Genomic DNA, 23,867 nt, shown 5'->3' with positions numbered 1-23,867 from the left:
CAGGGCAGACGCCTTTATGAGGTACTTTGCACGTCACATTATAAATGCATCCAGCAGACAGGGGTAAGGAGCAGGTTAGTGAGCAGCAACATTTCCCTGTCACCCAATGTGCCAGCCAGAGCTGTAGGTGATGGCCAGGAGATGCTCCCCTGAACACATCTCCCCAGCGATCAGAGCTTTGCCCAGCGCTGGTCGTATTGAGAAGGGGGACTGTACCGTCCGGCGTGGCCTGCTGACGGGGGGGTTTACATTTGATGTAATCGTGGTCAATCGGAGTGGCTGTGTAAGGTGGAGATGTCAGACCTGGACCAGAGGAGGAAGGAATGGAATTTCCGGGCCCTGGCATCGTCCCTGCAGAAGAGTGAGAATCCTCATCCAGAGTGCTGTGCTTCTCCCTAAATTATGTACAAAAGCACAATATGAATATCAGACAACAGAACCAAAAACTAATGTATACACAAAGATATAAAAGCAAGAATACAAATACTTTAAACGTTTAAAATGTTCTCAGACTAAATAATAAGCCGGAAATGGAGTAAAAAGAATGGTTTTAGCCCAGCCATGCCCACATATGCCGCATCTCACTGCCTGTTGTTTGATTTGAACAACCCTCATATGACATAGTAGATCCAATTTCAATTTCTACCAGAGGACATGCCAAGCAAAACCGAATTTCCCTTGCCAGGATAGTGTAGGGAAAGAAACATAGTATTTTTAACACTCCTTGATTTCAATGAACGCCATCTAACATTCCTCATGGGGATTAGGTTATATGAACTTCACAGCCTGCAGAAGCTTCCTTGGGACACCCTCTATAAATATAATGGGTTACTGCTTCTATGCGCTTCTTTCCCTCTGGTGCGCTCGCCATTCGCCTGAAAACCTGCCATGTAATATTACATATCCCCTGCAACAGCCAACATAGGGGAAATGTCTCTCCCTTTCTAAACCTTCTGTGCCAAACATAGAGAGCGGCTTCATTCTGAAGAGGCACAAAGATGCTGGTTGTGGGAAAACGTTTTTTTTTTTACGGATTGACGGCACTATAGACTATAGAGGAGGCCCCGCGTGAGAACTAAACTTAACTTCTTCCTTTATTTTTATTTAAAACAATAATAAGGGTCTATGGCTAATATGGGGTACTCTCATAAAACAACATAGCTGCTGAGAAGTATACCCCTACCAGCAACCCATCTGTATAAACTCAACTGCTTTATTCAAAGCTTGGCAGGTATGGGGGGCAAAGCAGTCAGCCAACCTCTTCATCATCATATCACTTGGTATCATCTCATTTAAAGTGTAACCTATACCAAGTACTAGCGACACTACGCGGACACCCACATATCCATCTATCTATAGAACATATGGTCACATCTATATAAAGTAATCATACTTCTCTGTGGCTTTTGGTGCATTTTTCTCCTCTCCCTTAGCAAACGGTCCCTCAGTGGCTTCCTTCATAACAGTGAATAACATTTTGGGATCTAGTTCCTGCTCATTTTTTTCCAGCAGCTTCAAGACAGAAGCATGAAGACGGAAATAAACCTGCCGATAGATAGTATACAAGGTGTAAATTTAACAGTTTCTATCACAAATGTAGCTAAGATGACATATACCACCAGGATGAAGGGTTGTAAGCGAAGCACAGACATACTAGTGTGTGTCCCCTCTGACAGAAAGCTAAAAGAAGAGCAGATCCTGCCAGAGGGGGCACACAGCAGTATGTGTGTGTTTGGTTTACAATCCTTCATCCTGGTGGTAGATGTCCTTTTAACTTTCCATTAAAGTCGACAACTCATAGTTACATAGTTCATATAGTTGAAAAAAGACACATGCCCATCAAGTTCAACCAGGGAAGGGAATGGACTGGATGAGCAAGGGATTTAAGAGAACAATTCTATATACCGTCAATGTTATTTACATGTAAAAAGGCATCCAGCACACAATTTCCTTAACTTTTATGCACCATTCAGTAGAGGTTTTCTTTTATACATGGTTTATCTTGTAATGAACACGGCGAAATAGAAGGACATTTCTACATTCCTTTAAGACTTACAGAGAGGGCAACTGTATGATTCAGAATGGGGCTTACATGATTCAAAGATGGGAATAAAAGGTTCTTTAACAAAAGTTACAGATGGAATCAACTAGAAAACCTTTTTGTACATTTACTGATCCTTCTCTTTGTAAAATTGGGTTCATCACTTCTAATTAAACATCATAATAAACCGGCTTTCTCACTAAATGGAAACGGTGAATACGGCTCCCTCTGGACCAACACCATTATAGCTAACAGTTGTGGTCACAAACCGCCAGCTATGTAACATAAAAATAGAAAAAAAACCTCTACCTACCTCTAAAGCCTCCATTGCCAACTCCGGTGGGTTATGATAATGGATCTTCTTAGGATAGCGAGCAGCCTCCTCATGCAGGTAGTGCGCCGCCTGCTTGTAGTGCTGCAGGTATAATTCTGGAGCAACCTTCTGTTTTTCACAGATTTTGCCTAGCATATAGTGAATTAACCATTCTTCCTCATCCCCATCTCCTTCACAGAGGGAAGCAGAGGTGAAACACTGCTTTGCCGTCTCCAGCATACTATTCCGACGCTCTTTTAACTGTAAATAAAGCAACAGTAGCCTTACTATACAATCTAACCCTTATCACATTATTACTATAAGCATTACCAGAAAGGACACCATTAACCTGTGCAGAACTGGTTCCTAGGGAACAGAATTGTTCTTTTATTTTTATTACAGCAAAGCCAAACTTTCCTATATGCTTAGATGGGTGACGGATATGGGAATGGATCTGGAGGTAAAACAGTGGAGACATAGGCTCCTTTCACACTTGCGTTTTTCACGCACGTTTTCTGCGTGTGCTTTTGATGCGCAGAGCTTGCATTGCACTCTGACCCATTGTAATCAATGGGTCTTTTCAGACTTGCATTCTTTTTCATGCGCGTTTAAATCTCGACATGCTCTACTTTTGCAAGTCATGCGCGTGAAAAACCCACCATACAAGTCTATGGAGACGCATCAAAAACGCATTGAACTCTGAGACATGTGCAAGTGCAATGCGTTTTTCACGCATCAATTGCCATAGAAAAGATAGAGCTCAGTCCTGAGTCCTTTTCATGCGCATTACGTGAAAAAGGCATTGAAGTTGCAGTGAAAATGCGCATGAAAAACTGAGACACTGACCAAACCCTGATCGCACCCTGATCAAACTCTGACGTGAACTGCAACGCAAGTGTGGAAGGGGGCATATGGACTACTCTAGAGTATTGATCATGTGCTATATGGCGCCTATCAAACTCTTTCCTTCGTGTTTGGTGGGAATAGTCAACAGATTTTGGTTAGAGCTTTAAGACCTTTTGCTTTCTATTGTTTCCTGATACAACCCTCTGGAGTAGGAAAGCCACCGTGTACAACCTCCCTTCCCCCCTATTCTTCCCTCACCCCCCTTTTACATATGTTTTTTTCTAGCACTCCCTCTTTTGGATCATAGGTTTTGTTATTTTTCTCCCAATGGTTACAATTTATCTATTCTTATGGTTACTTATGTCATCTAGAGTTCCAAGTACAGATGTTTGTGTCCTATCCTGAAGTGGCCAATTGGCTGGTTATTATAGTATAGCGCTACAGAATATAAAGATTATTATATAAAGATTATTATCTATATAAAGATTATATAAAGAGGATTATTATTTTTATATGAGATAAGGAGTTGGCTTAAAAAAAGAAACAACAAACTGTCTGAAATCCTGTAAAGGGCTCTCCAGTTTAGAAAAACCTTAAACAATTTAGATATTAAATTACATACAATAGGCTCTCTCTATGGTAACTAAATATAGTTCTAACTATTCCACACTGTACTAGAAAAGTTTTTACTGTGATCTAAATATATAATCTCATTCTGCATTTAGCGTTACCCCGAAAGGAGGCTGAATCAGCAATATCTAACTGGTTGTAACATTGAAGGTTGTTTAAAGCGAGCCTGTCACCAGAAATGTTATATTTTAGCTGGTGACAGGTTCCAATAGCCTGTGCTATGGTCATTTTAAAAATGCCTTTGTCGGTTTATACAAGTTTAATTCACATTACCTGGTTCCCTGCCAGCAGCATGTGATGAGTCCCGGGAAGGGGAGGGCGAGAAGGACAGCTGCAGCCTGTCTGTGCCAGTGTCAGTTTCCTTTGCTCCACACTCATGCAGCTCCCTCTCCCCTTATTGTCTTGTGCACTGAGCAGGGGAGGGAGGGGGTGGTGTGGAGGAGAGGAAGAATGCATGAGGAGACACAGGCACACACAGGCTGCCCCTGCCCAGGGACTCACCACATGCTGGCAGAAGGGACCCAGATAATGTCAATTAAATTAATATAAAAAATATTCAAATGATGTACTATGTGGACAAAGGTATTTTTAAAGTCAACATAGGGTAGGCTATTAGAACCAGGCACCAGCTAAAAATGACATTCCTGGTGAGAGGTTTGCTTTTTGTCCTATATTTAAACTAGATCTAACATACAGAAAAATAAATCCAGCCTTAAAGGCAATTTGTCAGCTCCTTGGTTACACAGACACACAAGATTGCAAGTGAAAATCTGTGGCCTAAATCTTAAATTGTATTTGTAAATGATTTTTAAATGATTGTTTGGGGGGCCCATGGGCGTGGCCATGAAGTCCAGTGCACCCTTCATTGTAGCTCACACTCCACGGTCCCTCACTAGAAGGACCGTCATCCTTCTACTATCTCAGTAGTGTCTGGATGCTCTCCCTCAATCTTCGTATCTATTTTTGTATCACACTTCACATGCTTACACAGACAGTAGACTGCATCAAACACCCCAGATAAAACATACAATATGCATGCAATGTCGCACATGATATATTTAGGACCTACATAGACTCAGTAGATAGCATAACACAAGCCATGCTTAGATACACACATTCAGCATGTAATATAGCACTTGATAACCTTAATGTTTACTGGGAGGAATCACACATGATATGCTTAAATACAAGGGTGCAACATCACCCTTGATAGGAGGTTAGTAGACATATGATAAGCTTTCCATGAACTATTGCTATTGTATGCAACAGTCTTTCTGGCACATACAGTTCCCCTATTGCCGGAAGCACATCTCTTGGTGCTCCTTGATATTTTACTCTATTTTATCTGTATTTAGGGTTGTCAGGAGAACAAGAGAGTCATTCTGTCCGTCATTCCCATCTTCCACCTACGATTATGTGATTACTTGCAGCAGTGCTGTAAACTAAGATTTATTTGCGCTCTCCTTGAGATCTATTATATCTTTATGATCACCCTTAAACAACAATTTTTTCCATCTTTTAAATCAAGCCCTGCTGAAAAAAACAATAGCCAAAATGTCTACGGAGGATATAAGTAGGAAAAATGGCCTGGAAACCAGAAAACCCCCATTGGTTTATTATTTTAATACATCATATAAAACTTACATGTGCCACAGCCTCAGGGGACAGTTCGGTGGCCCATTGCTTGAGCTGTCGAGAAGCAAATGAGTGAAGTGCGTAAGACATTGTGCCATATTCAATCCATAAGGACAAGTTGGTTGCATCAATCTCCAGTGACCGTTTAAAGCAGTTTAGCACAGGAGTAGCATGTTTCCATATGGGTCCATCATTCTTCAGTTCATTGGAGTTAAGTTTGTCCTGGATACGGCTTGCTCTTGCCAGGGCCATGCCAGCCCAAGAATCAAACCTGCAACACAAAGTATATCCATGGAAAGATAGATGTGAGTGCAGTATATGCTAAAATACTGCAACATTTATAGATGCTTTCAAGAGACAATACTATCAAAAAGGTTATAATACATCTTCTATCTTCTTATGTATGTTTCGTGGTGGCAGTGTTCTACGTTTTATAATTTTTTTTGTTTTCCTTTTTTAACTCTTTACTGTTGCACAGTGTCTATTAGTCCAATATTGCGACTTGAACATGCGATCACTTGTTTGCTTGCAGAACACACTGCCGTTCTCATGAGGTGCAGTCTATTCTACATTGTCAGAAAGTTTATTAATCCTTGCCTCGGATGATGGCACCTTGTAATCACGCTTCAGGTACCAGCAAAGGGAATAAGATAGATATTTCTGCCATTAAAGAGAACCTAGAGGCTGCTGTGATTTCATGTGATCAGATACATACATGGGGTAGACTGTGCTAATGTAATGGCACCTTAGATTATGTCAACCGGGTCACACTACATGAAGTGGTTCTGGGCTCCATAGGCTTTAATAAAGTTTGGAGTCCCACAGGCTAATTTGCATAATTGTAAAATCTTTTATTCTTAAAAACAAGGACATGAGACGATAAAAGAAGATCAGATCTGGTCAGAGGGGGAACACACCTGCATATCAATGTTCTTGGTTTACAATCCTTGATAAAAAAAAAATGTACCATTATCAAAATTATTTTGTTTTCAGATAGTTTTACAAACTAAATAAGTTACTAAATATTATGTTTCACTCCATTTTCATATCTGCAGCCCCAAAACTACTAAAAACAGCTTTAAGGAACATTGTTAACCCTTTGAGATCTTCATAATAATTAAAACAAAATGGATGTGAAATTTAGAAGGGGAGGGGGGAATAGAAAAAACATGTGAAAAAAACACTAACTGATTTTTGTTTTAGTTTTTTTGGTGTTCACCCTATACCCAAAGTAATAATTTAGAATTATTCAATGGGTCAGTAGGATAACTGTAATGTCAAATTTCTATATTTTTGTCTACATTGTTTGACTAATTTTGTACACTAAAACCTCATTAGGGGGAAAAAAAAATCCACATTTTCCAAATAACCCTTTAAATTTTTGGTCAATATGGCTAAATGAGAGCTTGTTTTTTGCAGGAAATTCTGTGCTTTACAACAGTACCATTTGTGTATTGATACGGTTTTTGATAACTTTTTATTGCATTATATGTGGGACAATATAGGTAAAAATCATAATTTTTGGTGGGTTTTATAATGACTTCATCATGTGAGTACAGGCAGTCCACGGGTTACGTACAAGATAGGGTCCGGATGTTTGTTCTTAAGTTGAATTTGTATGTAAGTCGAAACTGTATACCGTATATACTCGTGTATAAGCCGAGTTTTTCAGCCCAAAAAATGTGCTGAAAAACCTCATCTCGGCTTATACACGAGTCAATAATAATTTAAAAAAATTAACACTCACCCTCTGGCACTCAGAACCTCAGCGCGGGCTCCCGGTCCTTGGCGGCGGCTTCTCTCTTCTATCCTCACTTGCCGGCAGTCGCGTCTATGCGATCTGCCGGCGGGCGCACAATATGATGTAGCGGCGTCGCCGCTGATGACGTCATCAGCGGCGACACTGCCGCATCGCACTGTGCGCCCGTCGGCAGGTCGCATGGACGCGACTGCCGGCAAGTGAAGATAGGAGAGAGAAGCCGTCGCAGAGGATCAGGAGCCGCCGGCGCCGAGGACCGGGAGCCGCCACTAAGCATCAAAGGTGAGTATCGTCGGAGGGTGAGTATTAAGTTTATTTTTTTATTATTCGCTAGGCATACTGAGGGCAGGCTGTATACTTTTTGGGGCAGGCTGTATAATAGATGAGGGCAGGCTGTATAATACATGGGGGCAGGCTGTATAATACACGGGGGCAGGCTGTATAATACACGGGGGCAGGCTGTATAATACACGGGGGCAGGCTGTATAATACACGGGGGCAGGCTGTATAATACACGGGGGCAGGCTGTATAATACACGGGGGCAGGCTGTATAATACATGGGGGCAGGCTGTATAATACACGGGGGCAGGCTGTATAATACACGGGGGCAGGCTGTATAATACACGGGGGCAGGCTGTATAATACACGGGGGCAGGCTGTATAATACATGGAGGCAGGCTGTATACTTCATGGGGGCAGGCTGATTGTATACTACTTGGGACAGGCTGTATACTACACGGGCTGGCTGGTTGTATACGACAGGGGCTGGCAGGTTGTATACTACAGGGGGCTAGCTGGTTGTATACTACAGGGGGCTAGCTGGCTGTATACTACACCCTCGGCTTATACTCGAGTCAATAGGTTTTCCCAGTTTTTGGTGGTAAAATTAGGGGTCTCGGCTTATTCTCGGGTCGGCTTAATTTTTTGGCCCCAGTGACAATTGGAGTTTAAACATTTTTTGCTGTAATGGGACCAAGGATTATCAATAAAGTTTCATTACAGACTCCTTACAGCTGATCATTGCAGTCTGCGACTATAGTAAAGCGTTCAGAGAGCTTCACCAGAGGTCAGAGGGGTCTGTCTGTAACTATGGGTTGTCTGTAAGTCGGGTGTCCTTAAGTAGGGGACCGCCTGTATAATAATGATTTAGTTTTATTGTATGGGCCATTACGGACGTGGTGGTACTACATGTGTGGGGCTTTTATGGTGATTCACTTTTGTTAATGTATATGTAAGTGTAATATGTAACAGGGCTTTGGGGGCTTTTTGATTAATTTATTTTTATGTAAAACTTTTTTTTTTTTACTTTTGACTTGTCCCACTATGGGGCATGAGCAAGAAATCGTTAGATTGCTTGTTCATTATAATACCCTGCAATACTGATGTATTGAATCAGTGTATTAGCACTGACAGTCTATGCTGATGCATAGGCCGACACTGTTCCTGTAAGGTCGCGTATGTAAGAGGCCCTTACAGGCATTTACTATGGACAGCCTGGGGTCTTCGCTCAGACCCCCGGTGTTGCCATAACAACAATTGGCCCCTCTCCCCCAAAAAACACTGTGGGGGACAAAATATGGAAATATCCCTGCAGCTATTTAAATGCTGTGGACAGTGCAAGGGTTAACACCTGCAATCGGAGCTCACTCTATTTGGGTGGTCTAACTAAATACCCAGAAAGCAGAACATTAAATAAGAGTTTTTTTCAAACTTTCATTTTTTTTCAGAAGGAGACGCAAAAAACTTATATTGTTCAGTTAAGGGGTACATTAACTAACAACAGTGCAAACTGCACTAAATGTAGTTTGCCTCTGTATAGTGCAGAGGGTGCCAGATTTAGGATTTATGGTGCACGTTCTTCATGAATCTAGAGCCCTCTGTACCTGGCGCACCTTTAGCATGGGGCGTTTGACACAATTCTGGCAGACTTTGCTTGTTAGAGCTGGCGCACGGTCCCAGTGCGCACTGCAACGCCCCCCTAATTAGTGTTGCTGATGCCTAGTGCAGCTGTACCACAAAATGGTCATGTGTGACACATATATGGCGCAGACACTTCTTAAATACCCATGCAAGCAGTTTGCACTAAAAAGAATGTGCGCAGTCCGATAGACAACTGGTGTACAACCCTTAGTAAATGTGCCTCAATGTGTAAAGAGAAAACAATTTCAAAATCACCTGGTAAAATCAGGATTGGGGGAGGGGGTGTGTGACATCCAACACCACCTGATTAGCAGTTCTTACCAGCCACTACACAGAATGGAAGTAAAAGCAGATCGCTCCATTCTCTGGTCACAGGAGCGGTCTGCTTTCAGTTTTATTCTATGTAGTGGCTGCTGGATGCCTTATTGTAAATGTTTTTTTATCTGGGAAAACCTGCAAGGACACCTGTCATCAGGTCTCTGTCACTATTTCTGTCACTACTACCTGTTAGAGCAGCTCACAAGGATCCCATCCCAGCCTTTATCTAGTCAATTCATATATTAATCATCTTTTCTTTATTATGTAAATGAATCTGGCCATATGGAGAGAAAAAGTGATGTCACTCCTGTAACCCCTCCCCTCTCCTCCTCCTGCCCCAGTCTGAGTGTAATGTATAGTAAAGCATTTCTAGTGCATGTGAGAGACACAGACATCAGCTACACAAGTAGTGTATAGGAGTAACATCATTATACAGGCTGTCAGTCATCTGTATAGGAGTGTACACACACAGGCTGCAGGGGCCGCCAGCACCAGGAAGTACATAGTGGAGCCAGCACCAGGAGGGTCACATCATTATACAGGCTGTCAGTCATGTGTATAGGAGTATTGTGTATACACTCAGGCTGAAGGGGCACCAGCACCAGGAAGAACATAGAGGAGCCAGCACCAGGAGTGTCACATCATTATACAGACTGTCAGTCATGTGTAAAGGAGTATCGTGTGTATACATACAGGCTGCAGGGGGCGCCAGAACCAGGATTGTCACATCATTATACAGGCCGTCAGTCAAGCACTGGGGGTGTGGCTGTGCCTCCCACTCATGAATAAGCTGGACATTAGAGAATGATAATGACTCATTGGACATCTCTCAGGCCATTTGCATACAGCTTTAGGACCTGATTGTTTAAGTTTCCAGGCATGTAGAGGGACATGACCGGATAGGTACAATGCTTTCTAATGGCAGTTTATGAAAATATATTTAGTTTTGGGTAGTTAATTTGCCTGACAGGTTCTCTTTAACCATTTCCCTTCAGTGCACTACTTTTTCACATCCACGTTAGTGAGCCTGAAGGTGCTGGATGACCAACCACCAACCTGATATTACGTTTTGGAAAGTTCAATCATTAATATTTTATCCCAGACAAGAAGCACCCTGCCTCCTTTACCATTCTCTGGTCATCAGGTGAAAACCTGATTGTGGCAGTACTGGGTGTCAGACCCCAAGCCAAACCGTTTTGGTAACCTGCTGGTTTTGGATGGGAAATGCTCTATATTTTGTTATGTGGCCGCCCAGCTCTGTCACTGTGTGGTAAGACATTGTGTGCTCACCGCATCATGACCACATTGTGGTTGTGTCATTCTTAAACTACTGTACATTGCAGACTCACCTATTAGGACAATTGCAGATATCATGCATGTAAAATTTAATAGCCTTGGACTGTTCCTTATTTTTGAAATGGTAGTCAGCAAGTAGGTAAAATATTTCATTCAGGACCTCAGGGGAATCTTCTGCTCCTTCAGGCAGTTGTGGTACCTGCAATGGTAACATTTTCAATAATGAAGTTAAAGTCATGTAGTCATTGCAAGAACTCTGCTTGCAGTCGTTACAGTAAATGGAACCCATCAGCATCTTTTACACCTCCTTACTAGCAGCCACCTCGGGAAGGGTATGAAATATCCTTTCCAGCATTTCCTCATTCATGTTAAAACCGTTTTACCTATAAAATTGCATTCAAAATCTTAAATAAATTAGCTAACAGGGTCACTTTTTACTCGAGATGGGTCATACTTAGAGGACAGAGGGGAGAATCCCTTTAGATGTCTCCCCCATATCTTGGGCTTATGGCACATAGAAAGAAGGATCATACATATATGGCTCACATTGTAAATAATCTTATCTTTTAAATTGCAATTGGATTTTGGTTCTGTGAGCTACAGAACCGGAGATATATATATACTTGGGTAGCAAATTCCATTTCAGAATATGTTTTTATCAGACTGCATATGAACTTCTGTAGCCCACAGAACCTAATCTAATGTGAACCATCTGATGTGATCTCTAATATGATACCAAAAGCATGATTCAAGGTATCATATCACCCAAGACACGGGTATCTGAAATGATGCCACCCTTCTAGCCTGACCAATTTTGACAATTTTCTGCTCATTTGGAGGTGATTTTTTTTATAGGTAAATGGGTGATATTTACCACAAAAGAGAGAATACTGGATAGAATATCTCATACCCTTCCGGAGGGGCTAGTAGTTTGTTGGGGTAAATGCTGGTGACACCCACTTTCCAATATGTTTTTAGGAAAGTCATGGTATGCTGTATAGATATCAATGGAGCATAGAACAAACTATAGGACTTCCACAATAGCTGGTTCCTGGTTGTGGCAATCACTGGTGATCCCGGACCCCCAGAGAGTCTCTGATGCTGTGGATAAAAGTCTTAGAAGTAAATGTGTACCTTACTGCTTGTGCCTTCAATGTAGGCTGCTACACTGTCCATGCTCAGCTTAGGCTTATCTGAGGGCGGTATTATGGTGGACATTTTTTTCAGGAGGTTAGCCAGGTCAGCAGAGACTGTGCTTGTTTTATAGCTGTCAAACTCAGGAAGAGACTTCGGCTTGAAATAGTCAAATAAAATAAGTGCATCTTTCCAGAGCATTTCAACCTGCAGAGAGATAGAAAAACCTTGCTGAGAAATACTTACTCTTACTTTAATTCACTAATTTGTGAGAAATTTCATCATGCAGAAAGGGCCTTCTTTTAGTTCTATAACCATATCTTCATCAACATTCAGCCAAATGATTCCTTGTATGCCGCCAATCTGTCATTGGCGGGTGAGAGTTTAAACTTCACAATGCAGAAATTGGGAGCCATATTAGAGGCAAATTACACATCATCCCTTCTTCATTTCATGTGACCAGAGTGGAGTCCACTAAGGTCCATTACCCAGTAACATTAACATCTACCTCATGTATGTATCTGATGACATGAAATCATAGAAAGCCTTCATAGACTTCTACTCCTACATGGATGTATGCTGTGATTTCATATGATTAAAGGTAGATCAGAGGTAGTTGCTAATGTTACTAGGTAAAGGACCCAAGATGACATCACCCTTCTCAAATGACATGAGGTGTTCAATAATGTAACAACACTCTCTCTCTCAATGTTCCAGCAAGGCACTGTATATAACATTTGACACTGTATTTTTTTTCTAACTCTAATGATAAGTAAAACAGAACTGTACATGTCTGTAGTTGAATATTGGCAGACGGTCCCTAGATACTAGTTCCATACAGCAGCATGTCCTATCAGTGAGACCTGACAATCAGGAACATGGAGGCAGGGCAATGCAAGTAAAATTTAATATGCAGGACGTTAATAATATTTGACTCACCTGATGTGAGTTTCATATAATAGTCTAATTTGTGCGGTCGCACTTCCAAGGCTGGGTGCTAAATAGGATTAGGGTTCCCACCCCAAGCACGTCCAGAATAGAGAGTAATACAAGCACTCCTTTGAATAGGATGCCAAGTGGTAATTTATTTACACGATAACTATCTAAATTCAGTGATGCTTCTGGCAATCAAAGGCCTTTGTCAAACACAGATTGTGGGCGCCGGGTAAAGACAATGGGGCATATTTACTTAAAAAGTCGGAAACTACACTATAACGGCTATTTACCTGTATTTTTTAATAACGCAAATACAGAGAGAACATACAAACTCTTTGCAGATGTTGACCTGGGTGGGCTTAGAACCCAGGACTCCAGCGCTGCAAGGCAAAAGTGCTACCCACCGTGCTGCTGGGTGCGATGATCCATTAAGATCATGTGCCAGAAATCATGAATCTGTCGCTTCCCCGCACTGGCCCATCTTTTTTGTGGTGCACCTTTAAATAGGGCGTGCAACACAATTTACAAGTTAAATATGGCACTCAGTCCGAATCAGTCGGACTGACCGACAGCGCACACCCCCTAATTTGTGTCGGGTGGAGGCTAGTGCACCAGAAAAGGGTTACGTGAGACACAATAGCGGCGCAGATACTTCTTGTGTATTCCTGTGTAAGAAGCCGTTTTAGCCTAGAAGGATGTGCACAGTCCGACAAAAGTGCGTCACAATGCCGATAATAAATGTTCCCCACAGAGTGTAAGAGGAAACCGTGCACGTGTGTCTTTACCCAGCGCCCGCTGTGCCAGCCATCTATACCCCTACCAGCCTACACAGAGTGCATTGAATATAGTTTACAAACTTTTTTTTTTTAATATTGCGGCCATGGAAAGAAACTGTTTAGGGATAACAGCAATGCTTTTTAATCATTTTTATGTATTTTGGGTGGTTTTATTTAAATGGTCGTTCCCCTTAAAGGAAACCTACCACTTGAAATGGTAGGTGTAAGCTGCAAATACCGAACACCGGCTCAGGGTGAGCTGGTGCCGGAGCGTACTTTTGTTGTTGTCCTAAACAGCTGTATCGCGGTTTAAACGCTTTTTAATGTTTATATCTGAAGCAGCTTCGGTGCACCAAGCGCATGACGGCCGCGCGCTTGGTGCGCCGAAGCTGCTTCAGATATAAACATTAAAAAGTGTTTCAACCGCAATACAGTGGTTTAGGACAATAGCGAAAGTAAGCTCCGGCACCAGCTCACCCTGAGCCGGTGTTCGGTATTTGCAGCTTATACTTACCATTTCAAATGGTAGGTTTCATAAGTTGTGATCCTTTTGATGCTTCAGCATGAGGGAGAGTTAGATTACTAATACTTTTTTTTTTATATAGCATCATCAAATTCTGTAGCTCTTTACAGATTCTGGGGAACATATACACATAAAATAAGACATTACAGAGTAATAACAGTCATGAAACAATCTGTGTGAGTTATTGAGCAGATTTTCTTCTACTTTTTGTGTAAAGGGTATACGTGCTCAGCAAGTACTGAGAATAAACAATAGAGGGCAAACTGCTCAAAAGTCCTCAGTATAATGCAAGTCATATACACTCACCGGCCACTTTATTAGGTACACCATGCTAGTAACGGGTTGGTCCCCCTTTTGCGTTCAGAGCTGCCTCAATTCTTCGTGGCATAGATTCAACAAGGTGCTGGAAGCATTCCTCAGAGATTTTGGTCCATATTGACATGATGGCATCACACAGTTGCCGCAGATTTGTCGGCTGCACATCCATGATGCGAATCTCCCGTTCCACCACATCCCAAAGATGCTCTATTGGATTGAGATCTGGTGACTGTGGAGGCCATTTGAGTACAGTGACCTCATTGTCATGTTCAAGAAACCAGTCTGAGATGATTCCAGCTTTATGACATGGCGCATTATCCTGCTGAAAGTAGCCATCAGATGTTGGGTACATTGTGGTCATAAAGGGATGGACATGGTCAGCAACAATACTCAGGTAGGCTGTGGCGTTGCAACGATGCTCAATTGGTACCAAGGGGCCCAAAGAGTGGCAAGAAAATATTCCCCACACCATGACACCACCACCACCAGCCTGAACCATTGATACAAGGCAGGATGGATCCATGCTTTCATGTTGTTGACGCCAAATTCTGACCCTACCATTCGAATGTCGCAGAAATCGAGACTCATCAGACCAGGCAACGTTTTTCCAATCTTCTACTGTGCAATTTCGATGAGCTTGTGCAAATTGTAGCCTCAGTTTCCTGTTCTTAGCTGAAAGGAGTGGCACCCGGTGTGGTCTTCTGCTGCTGTAGCCCATCTGCCTCAAAGTTCGATGTACTGTGCGTTCAGAGATGCTCTTCTGCCTACCTTGGTTGTAATGGGTGGCGATTTGAGTCACTGTTGCCTTTCTATCAGCTCGAACCAGTCTGCCCATTCTCCTCTGACCTCTGGCATCAACAAGGCATTTACGCCCACAGAACTGCCGATCACTGGATGTTTTTTCTTTTTCGGACCATTCTCTGTAAACCCTAAAGATGGTTGTGCGTGAAAATCCCAGTAGATCAGCAGTTTCTGAAATACTCAGACCAGCCCTTCTGGCACCAACAACCATGCCACGTTCAAAGGCACTCAAATCACCTTTTTTCCCCATACTGATGCTCAGTTTGAACTGCAGGAGATTGTCTTGACCATGTCTACATGCCTAAATGCACTGAGTTGCCGCCATGTGATTGGCTGATTAGAAATTAAGTGTTAACGAGCAGTTGGACAGGTGTACCTAATAAAGTGGCCGGTGAGTGTAAATGCCAGCAATAGTATGAATTATCATATACACGCAATGTATTACTGATTTATGGAAAGATTGTTGAAAGGTTAGGGTATAGTAATTGAACAGTATACTAGTTATTGTTAACTGGATTCAGTTACCGGTTGTACAGAATGCTCCTCCAAGTATCGAGCCTTGCTCTTCTTGCTGGGGTAGCCATACAGACAGTAAAAACACTGTTCTAATGCAGTCTCTAGTTCCTCCTTGAAAGGATGGTAGTCTTCTTTTGTGGATAACGCCAGTTCTTTCAATAGAACACGCACCTGTATACATATAGGAAAAATACAGGATTCAATTATCTAAATGCGCACAAGTTGTTATTGTTACTCATGGAATGAGAATTCTGGAAACAAATGTGAGACGGCTGCCAGGAAAACAAGAAGGTAGCAGTAAGGTATACTGGGCCCACATCTTTACATCCTTCACACTTATTTGCCCATAATATAATTCCTTCTGGCTACTGCTATATGTGTTTGGATGTGTTCGCAGTGGGGTAAAGGCTGAGTAAAGATGCACCTTGCCTGCACATTGTATATTCATGGACATATTCATGATGGACACACTGATGTCCCTTCTGTATCTTCTGATTACCCATATAAGCTTTACTGACACAATAATTTCATCGCTAATTGGCTAATAGCAGAGCATACCAGTCCCCATTCATTCAATTATACAATGTCTCAGTTATACAATTCAGTTTAAATCAGGGATCAAAAAATAGCAAACAATCATTTTAAGGAAACCTACCAACAGAAATCTACCTATTAAGCTAGATCTGACGGTAGGTGGCTAGTAACATGCTAAGCCCTATCTATTTTTACCTAATCTTAAAGTACTTCCAAAACTAAACTGCACATTATGTAGCCAATATGCTAATTATCGGCAGGCGCTACTGGGCCGTGGATTAGCCTCTCCGGGCAGTGGGAGAAAAGGCTATTCCACACCCCATTAGTCTCTGCCAATAATTAGCATATTAGCTACATAAAGTGTAGTTTCAGTTTAGGGAGTATTTTAGGATTAGGTAAAAATAGATTAGGGTTTAGCATGTTTCTAGCCACCTACCATCAGATTTAGCTTAATAGGTAGATTGCTAGTGGTAGGTTTTCTTTAAACTAAGCTTTTCAGCAAAACTATAATGATGACCTATCCATCCCCCAGTTCTCATTTGTGTCTCCCAAAATGTAATGAGAATGTACAGGCAGTCCCTGGGTTAGGTTTTTTTAGGCTTGTTCTTTTTTTTTTCCTGTGATAATTCAATTTTCAAAGTTTTGTGCTGTGATATATACAAGGATGTGTATGTTTTATTAGATGTAGTTTTTAGAGTACATCAAACACTCACATAAAATTTAAGAAGGGCTCCGTCTGAGTTGCAACACCATGACCTTCTGCCCAAGTACTCATGGGCTGTGTTCAGAAGCATAAGAGATGATGGGAGCAGTGGAGTTCCTGAATCTTCTATAATGAAAAGAACAGATCAGTATTTTTCAGGTTAGCAGTTCACGCTAGATTATAACACATGGGCAAATTTCTACAGGTTCCAATTTGTTTGCAGAAACATTAAAAAAAAAAAAAATAGTTTAACTATCACATTAAAATAAGACAATTAAACACATCACTAACAGCCTGCGAATAACTATAATTGGGGAAAAACCTAATTACTGCACTCTGGAATATCAATGTAACTATTCATTGTGAAATGTGCACAACAGCTCGAATGAGAATGAAGCTAAAGGAGATTACGAGGAATCGCTCCTTGGCCCTGGTGCTAGAGGAGATACAAGGAACTACAAAACATCATATAGATATTTTCATTGGGACACATGCTTCCCGTCACTGCATTGTGTTTTAACATCCAAAAAGTCCCGCCACTAGGACTGGACAGGGATTGAAGTAAATGCAGTGAATACTGCCTTATCCCCTTAGATGTTAGAGTCAGTAGCAGTGTTAATATGTGTTATTGAATGTTATCCAATTAACACCTGGAAGCAGACCAGGACATCCATATATCCCCAAACACATATAAAAGGCTTCATTTGAGTTTTCATTTGTATGTATATTGTACTTCATTAGATAAAGTGTTTGCCCAATCTCAGAAAAGGTCATTTCTAGATGGATTAAATAAATCATAAAAAAATATAGATAAAATAAACAAATATGGTAACAAATGAATGAATAAGGTAACAGACATTATTTTTATGGATCAACCCATTTTAGACCCCATGTCATGGTTCTGCAAGTTGGGGTTATTTTAAAGTTTTCTCCACCTTGACAAAACCATAACCTTACATAGAACAATCTCCCCATTCTACATATCAAATCTACCTTTAAAAAATTGTCAGGGAGTGGGGATTAGCCTCTCAGGAGTTATCTTTATAATATGCCCATTTGTGGCTATTTCCTTCTCATAGGTTCTGTGTTTTTCTCAGCCCTTCGCTCTGATTATTACGCAAACGAAGGTTAGGGAAAAGGAGTGGGAAAGGAGAGTCCGCTAGCAGTAGATCAATAGGACGAAAGTCAGTGAGTGAACTGCTACCTAGATATACAGAGTATGGGGTGTGATACGTGAAAAATAAGGGGCATAGGAAAGTAGGGGTTAATAAAAATCTATTAAGCAAAGAGGCACACTGGGGCAAATCTAGAGGACTGAGCAGAGTCTGAGGGAGCAAAACATCTATAAAGATAGTGTATCAACCAGCAAATGCTCTGCTGACCGTGGTATGCTGACCACCTTGCCCCTACTTCTCTACCTAATCCCAATCCCCATTCCCTCCCCCGTCTCTACCCTTCGTTTGCGTAATAATCAGAGCATATTATAAAGATAAATCCTGAGAGGCTAATCCCCACTCCATGACAACTTTTTAAAAACCCACTAAAGTGTATTAGTGTTCTCTGTTATACATTTTAAATTCCGAAATAAAAGTTATTTTTTTACTAGCACATAAGGGTTAAATTGGCTTTACGTTTTTTCTTTTGAATATCAAATGGAATTAACCCAGCTAAAAATAGGTTCAATTATTTGTTTGGAAGTACCAGAATAAACCCTTTCCACAAAGGGAATTCTATGGGACGTTCATTGTTGAAGAATTGTTTTACCTTCCTTAAAGTCTGTGTGTTGGCACATGGAGTGCAAGGTCTCTTCTTCATGCTTGATAACGCGATGCAAAATTATCCATGGCAATACAGAAGACAAGGAAGGTTCCTTCCCCTCTTCCTGGACCGCCATGCTGCAGTCTATCAGCTGAAAAAAATTAATAAAGTTTTAAATTTCAACTTGTGTGAAGAAAAAAAATGAAAATTCTTAAATTGTTCATATCTCCAATAGGTCTTCAGTAATTTGCAGCAGTTATTGTGAGCCAAACCCAGGAGTGGTCAAATTTACAGAACAGGTGCAAGTCTTTTCATTATACAGCACCTTTTCTTTATATAGTCACTGGAAAGACTTGGACAGACAGCTTCAATATGATTTTATATTGGGAATGGACTTACTATTTTCAATCAAAATTAATATCAATTCCAAATATTGGTGTATCCCTTATTATGTAAATCCCTATACAATAAACCAAAATGTAGCTAGATTTACTACATGTAAGACAAATGTATTGATGTGCACGGACACTTACCGATCAGAAGTGTCATTCACTTTATGAAAAACATCTAGGAGATTCTGGACCATGCTGGGATGAACTGGAGATCCATAAACCAATGTTGTGATACTTTCTTGTGTGACCAATCGTTGCCAGAGCAGAGGTGCTCGGACGGGCCACGGCACAGGATACCGGGAGTGCCAGAGGAGGTGAGTAAAGGTTTATTTATTTTTTTGCAAAAGCCCACCTGCTAATGGGTTGCTAAGGGGACAACCCCTTTAAGGAACTTTTATGTACAGAGTGATACACGTGATCATCAATCAATAATAATAATTAGTCCCAGATAAAAGTAAACATAAATATAAAAAGTAAATATGTGCATTGTATCGGTATTGTACCCGGTAACTTGATGCTAACAGTAGACAGTTGATGGATTAAATTCATAGATCAAGGTTATTGCAGCACAGTCTCTGTGATTTTGTTCAGGTCATAGAGATTAAGTGCGTTGAGCTTCTGGATCCAAAAAATTTCAGTTTTTAGTTGAAACAACTTTTACAACTTTTGTGATCATTTTTACACTTGTTTTAATTGCATATTACTAGAACGCTTTTATTTTTACCTCTCCCCTTCCCTCCCCTCTCTTTTTGGCGCCATTTCTCTTTAAAATACCAGTGCTGCGTTTGAGATTTTATTATTTTATATTATAATATAGATAGAGAGAGAGAGATATATAGATGGATAGATAGAGAGATAAATAGACATATATAACCGAATAGTATAGTCACACAATAAAGAAAGAATCGCTACATGAGTGTTTGGATCTCCAGTTCATCTGAGCGAGGCCAAGAATCTCCTAGATTGTTTTCATAACGTGAATTGCATGCAAGAGTGGCGCCCGGGAAAGGAGGAAGCATAATGACTTCATGTAAGAGAATTTTATCTCCATTCTTGTTATCCACTATCGATACCCTTTAGTTAGAGGTTACCTGTATGAGGTTACTGCAGAGACGTACAAGCCGTGGTGCAACTCTGAGCTCCTGCAAAACACAACTATCAGTAGATAGGGAAACATCTATCCCAGTTAGAAGCTGTGTTGCTGTGGCAACCCATTCCTCCTTGGATGCCCCAGATGATGGATTCATCATTTGCTGGATCGCTTCATTCAAAGCAACTTCAGAACACTGGAAGCACTGCTTAAAATCTGAGAGCTTCAACAGGGAATCCTGGAAATAGTAAGACATGATAAATGACGACTTGTCACAATACATTATTACAATGTCACAATGTCATTATTACATAATCAAGTTGGTGTTTAAAAAAAAAAAAATCCAGGGGTTTCCCATGTCGAGGTAACATTGCATTTCCATTGTGTTTAGCAAACGTGATGTAAAGTCTAGGTTAGCTCAACACATGATCACGGGGAACCCCTTGGACTGCATCTAAAAACACAACACATAACGCGGCCTAAGGCTACATTCACACTACCGTATGGAGGACGTATATACGGCCGATATACGTCCTCCATAGACGGCAATGGGCGCACAGCGTCCTACGGGAGCGGTACGTGCAGCACACGTGCGGCACCGCTCCGTACCCGGGAAAAAGATAGGACATGTACTATCTTTTCCCGTAATACGGCGCCGTGCGCCATGTATCTCTATGGAGTGGGGAGGGGGTGAGCTGCGCTCACCTCCTCCTCCTCTCCCCGTGCACTGCCGTTGTCCGCTACGGTACGGGCGGGCAACGGCAGTGTGAATGTAGCCTTAGGGTGATGGCACACATGGCATTTTTGGTCCTAGGAGAGTGGAGAATGCATAAGCTAAATGCTGCACTATTAATATAGGAAGGGTGTCACCTGAGGAGAAGTGTTTACCTCATACATTATGCAATCTGGAGGGCGCCATCTATGCTGTGTGTGCAGAATCTCAATTAATAGTTTAATATTACTGTGCATACACAAAGCCGGGTTTCGTCTTCACCGCAGCATGATAATGTGGATTTTAGGCATACTACATCCTCAGGTGAATATCCCTGCTGTTCCTCACCTGCATAAGTAGCAGCTGAGCAGGCCTCTCAGGAGGAGAAGTCATCAAATCAAGGTGCTTATTCCTGTTGTAACCACTCATACACAATGTAGGGCACACAAGGCGAACCACGGATGAATAATCCCCCATGTCATGCAATCTTTGAATCTCCTCCAGGGACTGGCATCTCTCCAGGGACTTAAGACTGTTTTCAATCTAGAAAAGAATTCAGGCAACATAATCATGAATCATCCAAAACAAAATTAGCCTCCAACCATTTACAATATTTTCTTTTCAAAAGAAAACTACATATATCTCTATCTAATTTTATCAGACAAGCTTTGTATTTACATACACATTTGAAAATTAAGCTTTTACTGAATGGACAAATATTCGCTAAATGAATCGCTATGGTCTTCTTAGTCAAAAATAATGATTCCTTCAAAAAGATAAGGGTGTGGTACAGCATTAAAGGAAATCTACCATCAAAATCAAGCTTGATGAACCAGGGACACTTACTCATAGATCCAGGCACCGTAACTGTGGTAATCGTCTTAGATTTGTTATCCATGGCCTCCTTCTTTCAAAAATAAAACTACAAAATTATGCTGATGAGTAATAAGTGCTATTGGTGGCGTTACCAGAGCCCCTCCGTGCTCTGTCTTCACAGGCTGTTACACTGTTCTGAGGAGAGAGGGCGTTCTCTGATAAAGTGTAACATCCTCTGAAGACAAAGACCAGGTAACGCCACCCCCTCCCAAGCACTTCTAGCTCATTAGAATAATTTTAAAAGTTTACTTTAGGAAGGAAGGAAGCCATTGACAGCACATATAAGAAGAGCACCACAGTCACTGTGCCATAATGGATTTTGATGGTAAATTTCCTTTAACTTATCAAGAATTACAATCATAGCAACCCTGGGTATATAAGAACCATCAACAGGGAGGGAGGAAGGCAAATGTCTGAACAAATGGACAGTCCTCAATTAAATACCAAAAACCTGCCTACAAATGGTGACATTCTACCCATCCAATGCAGCCATACTGGGGTTCAAGTAAAATTTCTCATTTTCTAATACTTTAGAACAGGTACTTCCAATATATCAGTGAGGTGGCTTTGTGGCAACCAGTTAACAGAAGTCACATATGGAACAAAACCAAGAGATTAGGAAGAGCAGCACTCAAATAGACTGAACACTACACCTGCAAATTACTAGAATAGCAATGAGAAAAGTTGCGCCACAAGGTTATGGTCAAAGTCTAGTGTCTTATAAATAGAGATGAGCAGGCCTGAACTTCAGATTTAGGTCCAAGGTTCGAGTTCGCACCACACCACCAGGAGAGACTGCCGGATTGGGGGCCATGCAGCCAATCTGCAAATTTGACAATCCTATATACTAGCCAAACCTACAGTCATGGCCGTAAGTTTTGAGAATGATCTGTTGCCCTCTGGTTTGTCAGATGTTTTTATCACATACAGAAATACAAGTGCAATCATATTATGAGTAACAAAAGCTTTTATTGACAGTTAGAATGAGTTAATGCAGCAAGTCAATATTTGCAGTGTTGACCCTTCTTCTTCAGGACCTCTGCAATTCTCCCTGTGTTTTGGATATGATGACTATCGCCTGTTATGCATTGTATGTCATATGTTGCTTCAATAAAAAAAATTTTAAAAAAAGCTAGGTGACCATTTCATGTCTCACCTCCTCTACAGATATTGTAGAATCCAACTGCAGGTTGGGAAGTTTGAAAACAACAACATCTTCATTTTCTTTCTCTTTGTATGCTTTAGCTTCTGCACTTTGTAAAAGGTCAGTGCACATCTCAAAGTTTTCTAAAGCTTGCTCCATGTCCCCCTACAATGTAAAAAAACAAAACAAAAAGGAAAGGATTGCTCTTAATCCTACAGCCAAGTCTTTGCTTTTTATTTCCTTATTTTTTAGTAACTGCATTTAATCTTTTTTTCATTTTTAAAGAGGTATTAACACTAAGACAACATTCTTAAATATACACTGGATCAGCGTTATTAACAAAAATAAAGCATTTCACAGATATAATTTTAACCTGTCTATCAGCACTGCTCTTGTATTTTTTGGTTGGCATGGGATACGACCATAAACTCAGTTCTGACTATAGACGGCACTATAGCCAGGTCTTCCCGTCTGCTTAGATTATTCTCACATGAAGGTGGGATGAGGCACTTCCTGTCCAGCAGTGTGTATAGGAGGCCAGCTCTACAGACATGATAAGAGTCTAGATCTCAGGGGAGTGGGGGGACATAGTAGTGCTGAGTGTGTTAGTTTAGGTGAGCCATCAGAGCAGAGTGTGTTACTGTGTCTTATATCCATTTCACGATTCGGATAGGTCTCAGCTCTCTTTTTCTATGTGTCAGATATTAGGAGAATCTTCAGCTAAATGGAAGTGTAGGGAAACCCTGTTGATCTACCATATTTTACGGACTATAAGAAGTTACTTAATACAAGACGCACCCCAGATTTAGTCTTCCAAAAAAGGAAAAAATTTTTACACCACTTAAAATATTCCTGTTGGTCGCACAACAGCACAGCAAACACAGCTCTGCTCCAT

The 23,867-nt window shown here is 41.1% G+C and overlaps 1 protein-coding gene across 6 annotated transcripts in view; it reads right to left on the bottom strand.

Moving 5' to 3' along the window:
• Positions 1 to 23,867, bottom strand: part of CABIN1 (calcineurin binding protein 1) — a 96,941-nt gene that overhangs the window by 48,028 nt on the left and 25,046 nt on the right. For 4 of the 6 annotated variants that reach the window (XM_072145256.1, XM_072145249.1, XM_072145226.1 and 1 more), the window contains exons 15-26: positions 22,985 to 23,137; positions 21,301 to 21,495; positions 20,242 to 20,478; positions 18,765 to 18,909; positions 17,011 to 17,126; positions 15,773 to 15,934; positions 11,894 to 12,100; positions 10,813 to 10,958; positions 5,475 to 5,736; positions 2,355 to 2,615; positions 1,394 to 1,545; positions 217 to 395 (exon numbers count right to left, since the gene is read on the bottom strand). In XM_072145256.1, coding sequence (XP_072001357.1) covers positions 217 to 395; positions 1,394 to 1,545; positions 2,355 to 2,615; positions 5,475 to 5,736; positions 10,813 to 10,958; positions 11,894 to 12,100; positions 15,773 to 15,934; positions 17,011 to 17,126; positions 18,765 to 18,909; positions 20,242 to 20,478; positions 21,301 to 21,495; positions 22,985 to 23,137 — 2,215 coding nt within the window. The remainder of the gene's footprint in view (positions 1 to 216; positions 396 to 1,393; positions 1,546 to 2,354; positions 2,616 to 5,474; positions 5,737 to 10,812; positions 10,959 to 11,893; positions 12,101 to 15,772; positions 15,935 to 17,010; positions 17,127 to 18,764; positions 18,910 to 20,241; positions 20,479 to 21,300; positions 21,496 to 22,984; positions 23,138 to 23,867) is intronic. The other 2 variants (XM_072145241.1, XM_072145263.1) reach the window with 2 other exon arrangements.

The sequence above is a fragment of the Engystomops pustulosus genome, chromosome 1, assembly GCF_040894005.1.
Source record: "Engystomops pustulosus chromosome 1, aEngPut4.maternal, whole genome shotgun sequence".
Lineage (NCBI taxonomy): Eukaryota > Metazoa > Chordata > Amphibia > Anura > Leptodactylidae > Engystomops > Engystomops pustulosus.
The sequence above is the reverse complement of the archived record's forward strand: the minus strand, read 5'-3'. Positions and strand labels throughout refer to the sequence as shown.